Source organism: Asparagus officinalis, chromosome 3, assembly GCF_001876935.1.
Source record: "Asparagus officinalis chromosome 3, Aspof.V1, whole genome shotgun sequence".
In the NCBI taxonomy this organism is placed as follows: Eukaryota; Viridiplantae; Streptophyta; class Magnoliopsida; order Asparagales; family Asparagaceae; genus Asparagus; species Asparagus officinalis.
The window spans coordinates 89,068,078-89,078,324 of NC_033796.1; the positions used below are offsets into that span (position 1 = coordinate 89,068,078).

General features: G+C 36.3%; 1 protein-coding gene across 1 annotated transcript; it reads left to right on the plus strand.

The window, feature by feature from the left end:
• LOC109832373 lies at positions 2,459-9,873 on the plus strand. Its single transcript, XM_020399761.1, has 8 exons — positions 2,459-2,653; positions 4,324-4,418; positions 5,552-5,863; positions 8,242-8,331; positions 8,430-8,721; positions 8,807-8,888; positions 9,365-9,516; positions 9,631-9,873. The coding sequence occupies exons 1-8, from the start codon at positions 2,631-2,633 to the stop codon at positions 9,734-9,736; spliced, it is 1,152 nt and encodes a 383-aa protein (XP_020255350.1). The 5' UTR covers positions 2,459-2,630; the 3' UTR covers positions 9,737-9,873.

Here is a 10,247-nt window from a genome sequence, read left to right on the forward strand (position 1 = left end):
TGCGTAATCAGGACCCAGATTTACTAGGCCAAATCAGGTCAACCGATCATCAACCGGCACAACCGAATCACGGAGTCAGACCGAAAGGCGGAAAATGACAAACCGTCACACACGCCGGGAGGGCTCGCCAAAACCGCAGAGCCAACCTTAAGTGGCTCGTGATCGCCGCAAGCCGACCACCCTGAGTGTGCTCGTGGCCTAGAGCCCCCCCAGGTGGCGTTCGGCCAATGGCGAGCCACCCCAAGGTGGCTCGGCATGAGCCGAGCCACCTTGAGGTGGCTCGGCCCAGTGCCAGCCACCTTGAGGTGGCCGACCTCTGACACGTGTGCACGGGCACAGGTTCGAGTGCCTATAAATAGGCGAGGCATTGTTCATTTTCAAGGGTTGGAAATTTTGGAGGCGAAGCTCTGCTGAATTCAAGACTCGAAACTTAAAAAAGATCGGAGCTTTGGGACTTCGGGGATTCACTCTTCCAGATCTGGTGCTCAGCGATCGTCAACGCCAAAAAAGGCAGGTGTTCGAGAGGACCGGATCTCAGATCTACGCAGACGTACTCCGGATCTAAGCTTGGTCTTAGATCCCGAGACTTGGACGATTGTTTTCTTGGTGAATCAATCCTCCCCGGCTATTATTTCCTTCGTGGAATAATACCCGTCGTACTGCTTAGATCTAATCGGATCTAGATTTCGCGGTGGTCCACAGATAAACCCCGGCGCAGGCAAAGAACCCACACAAGCGAGCGACCGCAAAACAGGAGCTCGTGATTTGTTCGACACAAAAGGAGAAAGTTGTAATCTTTTTCTTTATTTTTGATTTTTATTATAACCGGATCTTATAAAAAGACCGGATCTTTGTAACCGATAAATTGTTAACAAGAATTTGCAATGGAATCAATCACAAAGAAAGCAACGATTTTTCCCGCGAACAAGCACGACACTAGTTTAAAAACTTGTGAGGGATTATTGAATTTTTTGATCAAAATCGCTTTCCAAAATGAGTTTTCAAACTATATATATATTAACTACAAATAAATACTTAGTAGCCTAGTGAAAAGTTAATAATTTGGTGTTTCAAATGGTCCTTTGTTCGAGGCTTGCCAACGACAAGCCGAGAAGTGTTTTATTTGAATTAATCCCTCATAAGTTCTAGTGAATCGTGGGTTGGGGGCCGTAGGCCAATAGGCCGGGGATCGGGCCTAATCGGGCTGAGGCGCTAAGTGGCGCTTTGTTGGGCGCACTTACACTTCGCACGGAGGCATCGAGGCGAGGTGGCGCTGTTTGGCGCCACGAAGGTTGCCACAAAGGCTGCTTCGCAGCATGCCGACGAGCTACGCATTAGTACGAGGGAGTGACCCTAGCATTCTCGAAGTCAGACGAGGTTCGTTAATTGGTTGATGAGGTTCCACTTGTTCGATGAGGTTCATCTGATTCACAAGATCAGGCGAGGTTCACTCGTCAAACGAGGTTCGCCAGTTTGACGAGGTTCGCTCGTTCGACGAGGTTCGCCTGTTTGACGAGGTTCGTTTGTCAGACGAGGTTCATCTGATTTGCTGAGACGTGACCTTCCCGTTACGTAGCAACACGTCCATTGATTGCCTCGTATTCAGGAGTTAGTGCATGCAGCAGTTACAACAGCATTTAGAGCAATTTAATGCATTGATGTTACAATCTTAATTGACATTGAGAATTATAATAGTCACATTAATTACAAGTGACTCTTGAGCTGGCCAAATACGCCCTTGGGCAGCTCTTGAAAAACACACGCGAGCTTTGAAAACGAACGTCAGATCAATGAGATCTTGACGTTGTTGTTGATGTTGTGCTGTTGCTGCAGAAACTGTGCCCACAGGAACTTGCTCTTAAACCGAAAGGTTTTGAACCGAAACGTTCTGAGATCGAGGAGATCTTTGCTTTGACTAAAAGGTCTTATAGATCGAGGAGATTTTGACAGTACTGGGTTGGTGCACACTAGAGTACTGTGCTGCTGTTCCCGAAAGCAGTTTGGCCTTGGGATCATTGCACCGGAGTAGGCCAAATATTGCATTAAGTACATCGTTTCTCAAACGCACAACAATGGATTGAAAAAATTTAAAATTACAACACATCATAATTTCTCTGTTTTATTCCAGATTTAACCACAATTTCCAACATCAATTAGGGTGTCTACTTGCAACAATAGAACTCCTTGAGGGGTCTATCTACTAATAGAACTGAGTTGGCAATGCAGGAGGTTTATCTGCAATGAACCCAAGAAAGAATTGTTTAACGCACGAGATTCTTATCGTGACCATAATCGGTATCTGTGTTGAACCAAAGAAACCATCAAAGCTAAGATAACTTTAGCCCATGCAAAAACAAGAACTTAAAAAGGATCCTTTTCTTTGCATACCAAATTTGAGATGCTAAAACAAAATACAAGAAACCTGCAAGCCAAACCAAAGTCCTCAGCTTGCCTAGAATAGGTTATCATCTCACCATCTTCGATCAGCTGTACGAAAACATAATACCAGAAACATGGCTTTGTTTCCAAGCTTTAGTCTCCAAAGGTATATCATTCATCCTCGAATGAAAAAACTATAGCTACAAAATTATAGCGAACTCCAAAACTACCTTCAGCTGCAGACCAGCACAATGGACCTGTTAAAGCAAACAAGGTAAATCTATGAAATTTGTACATTAAAATTTCTCAGTTTCGTGCATATTTTTCTGACTTCAAATATGCATATTTATTTTCTATTCATGCTACACCATGAATTTATGAAAAATCTAATTGACAGGAAAAACATTAAGAAACAACGTTCAACAAATGAGAATTCAGTTGCTCTGTTTCTGTTTACTTTAAATTTACAAGCTTGGATATAAGATGCAGTTGATGATTGGTATAAATCAAAAAGCTCCTAAACCAATGGCCAAATGCATACGAAAAGAATTAAACTCAAGCGATTGGAGTAACTTTGCATTTCCTCTGCAACTTGCATGCCAAACCAAAAGGCAAAATTGGCAATTCTATATCTTATTCAGAAACAGAAATTTTACCAATAAATACACCAAGGACTGTCATTACAACTTTCTTTTTAGTTAAATTATAAAGGAGCGAAAACTTTGCACAATTCTTCCTTTTTGTTTCTGGTGAAAATAAAATGTTTACCTTAACTGCACATATTCCCCCTCTAGTTTATGTTCACCACTTTTGACTCCCAAAGTTATATGCCATGTTAGCATTTAATCTCCTGCCATCTGAAAGTACTCATTCGCTAGTCACAGAAAGTACCCTATTATTTTGAATTTATAATTTAGATAAGCATAAGAAAAAGTTCATTAGAAATTAAAGAATAACTTTAAAATAGAAATATAATAATCAAGCGTCCCAGGCCTTCCTAGGCCCAAACCAAAGCCCAATATTTTTCTGTTTGTATTTCTAACTGGGTAAATTACACTAAAACCCCGATAACTTTCAGCGTTTTGTAGGAAACCAGCAGAAACTTCTAAAATTGCTCTAAACCCCAATAACTTTTGGAACTGCATAAAATCTTTAATAAGTTTTCGCATTTTCTAGATAACCTCCATGATGACGTACGCCCATATTTTACGTTGGCGACATATTTTATTTGTGAAATCCAAAAACATATTATGGGTTTTCTGCAATTCCAGCTAGTAGTTATTGGGGATTTTAGATTTAGATGTTTTTGGGGGGTTTACTGTAAAATGCTGAAAGTTCTTGGGGTTTAGCATAATTTACCCACTTATTATCTAAACTGGAAACCTAATTCCTATTGATAGTATGTAATTGAATCTTATGCCAATAAATAAGAAACATGTTAATTAACCTTCTTGTTTCAATAATTAATTAATTTAACACACTTTAAAATACTATTGGTTCAAAAGTGTGGATTACGAACTTCAACTTCAAAATAGGATTTTATTTTTCAAATTGATTTTAGGTTTAGGATCCGAATTATGGGTAGGAAAAAAATAAAGTAATGATAGATGCATTAGCATACTACACTGTCAAAGAAAATAATTCCACACATATTTTAATTGACTAAAAGTCTAAAATATAATTTACATTTTATGTTTATTACTTTTATAATTTGCAATTATATGCAATGTATATGGGTAACAGTGTCTTTTTATCTCTATGACTAACATAATTAGTTCTCAGTTCTCACCCAATCTGGGTGTGGGGTTAAGTGTTAAAAATAACTATCTGGGGGATAATATGCGACAAAGGTAAATTTTACAAGAGATAAGTATAGTTTCTAATTACTTGTTCTTGTTTGAGCAAAACTCAGCTCCTCACGAACCGCAATAACTGTTTTATCAGGGTAAGATTTCCTATTCTAGGAGAGGAAAGCCAAGATAATCAATATAGCGCAAACAGAAGGCTATCAGCGCAGACGACAATTTCCTTCAAGGGAGGTACTCAAAAATATTAAACACTGTTTTATTTTGGTTCGAGTACCTCAATAATATCTGATTTAACTTTTTTCCTTCTCACAAGTTGCATCTAAGGTTTTTAATCATAAATTGTTATCCATTCCATTACCAATTGACTTGTGACCTTCCTTAAACAAGGATACAGTACGATTACCTCCTGTACCCGCGTAAAGCCTTTATGACAGTTTTAAACGTAGCCAGATGTCATTCAGTATAATTATAAGTCCTTTCGTGAATATACAAGTATAACACAGACCAAGAAATCGCAGTTTCTCCCAAATTTTAATTATTAAAAGGAATTGATGCAACTTTTAAGGTTCGAGGCAGACTAGATGTCTGGCCACCCGGACACAAACAACAAGAAGATAGCTTATATTGAAAATTTTTAGAGCCAGAAACATGCATTCTTCCAGTTAGTTGCGCTTAGGACCGTCTCCTCCATCAAGATAACTATCACATAACCTCATTAGTTGCTTTCCAACAAGTTCTCTTAATTCTTTCTCTAGTTCTTATTGCTCCATCAATCATAATCATATCGTTTCTTCTAATTGGCGCTTCTAGTGACATACTTTCCACATGGCCAAACCATCTCAATCGATAATCTCTAGTTTTATCCTAAATAGGAGGAACTACTAAACAAAGTTCGAGGTGTACAAACCTTAAATGTTAGGAGTTCTGAATCTTGTCTATCCATTAAGTTGCAATTTAGTACTAAAAGATACATAAGAATAGCACTATGAGGCAAAACAAGAAAATAATTCATGTTATTGTTAAAATATACTCCTCAAAAGAACATAAATTGACGTAATTTGGTGAATATGAATAAATTTGCAACAGAAAACCTTATTTATCCAATGGAATTATAAAATAAGCCTCAACATCTAGGCTCCTTAATTATAGTTAAAAGAGAAAAATATCATACTAGAAAGCCCAACTGATGTTTACACTGATAAATTGGGATCAAATCTACTAAGATTTATGGTAATAAAAATTGAAGCAGAAAAAGAAAACAAAAGTTAGGTGCAATAACTTCCAGTTTAAATTTTCTTATGGCAATTGAATACTGGACATGAAATTATATATGAAAATAGGAATCAACAAATTTGATTGTGCAGAGAGAGAGAAGACTGGAAAAAGATTCCAGAGATGGCTCACTGGCCAAATGAGTGTCTCAGACCCTTGGAGCGATGGTGATATTGAAGCCGCGATTGCAGCAGCTGCATATGCCATTGCTTACATGGAAGAAGGTTCACCAAACCACAATGAACCCCGGAAAAAGTTGGGAAGAGACATGACCAAGACCAAAAGCAAAAAGGAAGAAGATATCATGAACAAGCCAACTGATAACAGCAGTATGATCAAGCCTACTTATACTGACACTATGACCAAGCCAGCCGATCCTAGTACAATATCCAGATGGCTAAGTGGTAAGGAGACAAAAGGAGATGGAAGTCCAACAAGTGAAGTATGATCTTACTTGTTATTATTCAGAAATCACTAGAAGAGGAAATTAATTTAATAACAGAATAGATACCTTTTATAATCCAAATAATAATCCTCAATTGAATATAGCTGCATACTTCTTTTGGTAAACGACTTAAATGCCTATTGGTAAGACAATTCCTTGGCTTTCTAACCATTTGAAAAATAAAATAAAACTCACAATTCCTCCTGAATCCAGATTTGGCGTAGCATCTTTATGTGAAAGTAGGATAGCTTGGAACAAAAATGCTTGGCACTTATAAAGAACAATACGACCATCAAATCACAGCTACAACAGAAAAAAACAGTGGTAGTGGTACTAACGAGTCACATGAAAAAATCCCCCTTTTGATTGGATCATATATAATGGTTTAGCTGTGTTAGATCCAAAACTCTTCAACCAACTAATTACAGTAATGAAATGCCTTGAAGTCGAAAGAGTTAAAAAGTCATAGGACTGGATTTTGGCCAAACGCTTATTATTCCAAGAAAAATGATGAGCTGGTTTTGGCCAAATCCTGAGAACAAAAGTATTAAAGAGGAGTGGTCTAGCACTAAGGGGATCATATCTCTACTTGGATCTTAAATGGGTTAACTGTACCCTGTCACAGGAGAACGACCAAGCAATCCCTAGGAACTCCAGTAGAAACCTCTTCCTCTCTTTTCAACCACCGCTCCCATGACACTATGTAAACCTAGTAGATTAAAATACCATACTGCAGTCAGAGAACAACAAATTTCCACTATCCTCCTGTTCAGAGTGTTGGATTCCTGACATATAACACAGCGGAAAAAACATATCATGATTATTAATCAAAATTAATTAAAATCTAGAATTATACCTGAAACGCTTTCCGAATTTCTACAATAATCTGATCCGAGATCAATCTGAAAAAACTTCCTCAAGATAAAAAACCTCCAATTGAAATCCATCCGTCATCGAAGAGGAGCAATACTGAGAGATAAGTTCTCAAATTTCTATTTCTTCATATTATCTTCATAAAATTTTATGTCTCTTCATAAGACTACATATTAACTCTATTTATAGGATTAGACTAGTCTTAGATATTTTAATTTTAAACAATTCATAATTATTCAAAACTCTATCCATAACAATTAAAGATAAAATAGATTTCTTCAAAAACTTTATCCATAACAATTAAAGATAGTAATAGATTTGTTCAAAAACTTTATCGATAACAATTAAGGATAGAAATAGAATTTGTTCAAAAATTTTATCCATAACAATTAAGGATAGAAATAGAATTGTATTGTATGTATACCTCTTCTAATGACATTAGTGAGACCAATTGGATCCCATATCGAGAACCAATTATTAATCAAATTAATAATTTTAATTTAACAATCAAATACCTATCCGGCCAACTGTTCATAAAAGCTCTTTCATAATATGAGATTAATTATTAATAAATAATATCTTACATTTAGTCCCCTCCAATATCATTTATTTTAGTTAACTCTTTTAAAAAAGACAACACACCTATTTGCTCATGCCTAAGTTACACCTCCCATGAACATAAATAAAAATCATTTTAAAACATCAAAATATTTTATTTTTATAAGAAAGTAAATTTAAAAAATATTTTCAAAACCACCTGCCGGCAAGAATTTAATAGTTTCATGAGAATATATAATAAATTAACTCATCATAATGAGCATACTGGATCCTATCTAGACATCCATCATTTTCCTAAATGAAATTTAGCAACCCAACGTTTTAGGTTGTGTAGCGCTTGCTAAACAAGCTTAACCATCACATCAAAGCATACTAAATTATCAAATTGAAAATAACAATATCATCAAGTCAAATAGACTATGTATCAATTTGAATTCTCTATTTCTTAAGTGACTCGTCCTAGAGAATTCAAATACGGTCTAGTGCTACACACATCATAATGTGTGCTTATGCATACACTCGGAGAATTCACATTCCCAGTGGTTGAAACTCACTACCACATCATATATATTGGTTCATGCATAATAACCTGTTATAACAAAGTTATCCACTACTAGTTAAAGGTTAAGCACAAATTTAAGAAAGTTTCTAAGTTAGATCATATCTCCAAGCAAGTGACCATCACAGTACATGATCTAACAAAATAACTTCTAATGATATATAATAATTAAATAAATAATACCCAAATTATATGTGTAATAATTAAATTTATTAACATTACAATATTATTACATAATTTGTATTGGATGTTCAAGAGAAAATTATTGTTACTATTCCAGCATGGGAAAAAAATCCAAAGATCTCTGTAATCTCTTTCCTAACCTGTGATAAGTCTAATCATTCCAGATGAGAGATCTATGAGAAAGTCTGCAACATTTGACCAAAAGATGCTGGAAGACGCTACGGGCACTACTCATGACGCGGGAAAGGCAAGCGGTACCACCCACCAAAACTTGCATCATCCTTTCCTTTTTTTGGGGAAACAGCTGTCAATTATTCTTTAATTTCTTCGTAAACACCCATGCAATTTTCAGGAAAGAAGACTATAAGGAAGTCAAAATCATTAGACCAAATGATGTTTGAAGACTCAATCACTAACATAAAGAAGCCAGAGAAGCCCACCGGAAAACCCCCTACGATTAAGAAGACACCAACTTTTTCAGATAAGTATTTAAATGATAAGGAGAACAAAAGCTTCGAAGAAAGACAAGATATGGAAGCAGAGCAACCTGAACCAATATGGTACCCCAGATATATGAAATCAATGAAAGAAGGAACAAAAGCAGATGTGTGGGAGAAAGAACAGATAGATAAAATAAGAAAATGGTACACAACCTCCAAGATTGAATGATTATATAACAGCACCATTTTATTAAGTGACTGCCCCTGATACTAACGTCCAAGTTTGCAGGTACAACAAAATAAACTCAAAAATTCTACAATGGGAAACCGACAAGAAGGTCAAAGCCAAACGCAGACTAGTGAGAAAAGAGGTCTAAACTTTTTTATAATACTTGATTAATCTTCTGATGTTTCTTTTCCTTTAATTTCTTTGGTTTTATATTACTTTCATGATCCACAACACAAAGCATCACACGCTTGAAATTTCAGGACGTCAGATATCAAAAGGAGGTCCTAATCTGAAAGGGCATGGACATAAATAGAGTAGTTAAAATGAAAAAGAAAAACAGAATTTGTCTTCAGTTTTTAATGTCGCAGACATAAAGTGTGAGAAGAAACTCATTAAGGTGCACTAATTACACATCAGTAGCTTTTCATCACTCAGACTAATACACATTAGCACTCCTTTTACATAACAGTGACATAAATAGCCACTCATAACTAAGATGTTTATGTCATATGTGGAGCGTGCTTGCCTTTGCGTCGTACTTTCTAGCATATCCCATTTGATGAGGAAGTCATGAATAATGATAATGACCTTGATATCTTATCTGACAACACTTTGCAGAAGGAACTCGAACAGAGACGGGCAATATACTTGCAAGAATATCGTAATGAGATATCACGGGTTGACAAGATCTCTAGTGGAGCAAGAGCAACTTCAGAAGAAAGGAAAAGAATTAAAGAATTAAAGACACAGGAGAAAGCCAAACAGCTAAGGTCAACAAAAAAAGTTACTAGCAAACGTTTCTGCTTCTGAATGCACTCATCAGATAACGACATGCTTCAAAATATCATACATTGAATTTTCTTCATAAATTTGGTAATTAGCAGAAATGGTGGAGCAGCAAAGGAGGAAGAATGTATCCTTGAGAATACGAACCTAATACATCCACAAAGCTCAATGTGCTTGTTCGTGGGAAAATTGAAGAAGAAATGAGAATAAAATTCTATATTAATCTCCCTAACTAACTTAGGAAAAGAATGAATACAATCTCTCGATGTAATCTCTCTCTAACTGATTTAGAAAAAGAAATTACTATTATTCTCGTATCGGTTTTCCGATTTACAAAAGAAGGAAGGAATCGACGGAGATCATTCATTTTGTTTAAAACTAGGTTCTTCTTGGTGTAGATGGGAACTTGATTCTTGTATCCCGTTGACGATCCGAACGCTTCGTTTCGTGGAACTTGGTTGATTCCTCTTGATGGGAAGAACTTGCAATGCAAGTTTGGAACTCTTAACGAGTTTAGGAAATCTAAACGAGTTTGAGAACTCAGTGAAGAGTTAATTTGAGAAATGAAATTAATCCTTTATGATTTAACCGAAACTCAGTTCACAAGCTAAGGCAAGGCTCCAAGAACAACTTCAAACTCCCCAAGATCCGAAGCCTCTGAGCCAAAGATTCTGATCTTCAAACATGATCTGCCCAAAGATCTCAAAAAATCCCG

What these genes read in the sequence shown, in the direction of transcription:
- LOC109832373 (XM_020399761.1), top strand. Translation starts at nt 2,631, where the DNA reads ATGGACCTGTTAAAGCAAACAAG. An exon ending in GACCTGTTAAAGCAAACAAG is followed by an intron (nt 2,654 to 4,323) that starts GTAAATCTATGA and finishes CTGTTTTATCAG; the next exon opens with GGTAAGATTTCCTATTCTAG. An exon ending in TGACGCGGGAAAGGCAAGCG is followed by an intron (nt 8,332 to 8,429) that starts GTACCACCCACC and finishes TGCAATTTTCAG; the next exon opens with GAAAGAAGACTATAAGGAAG.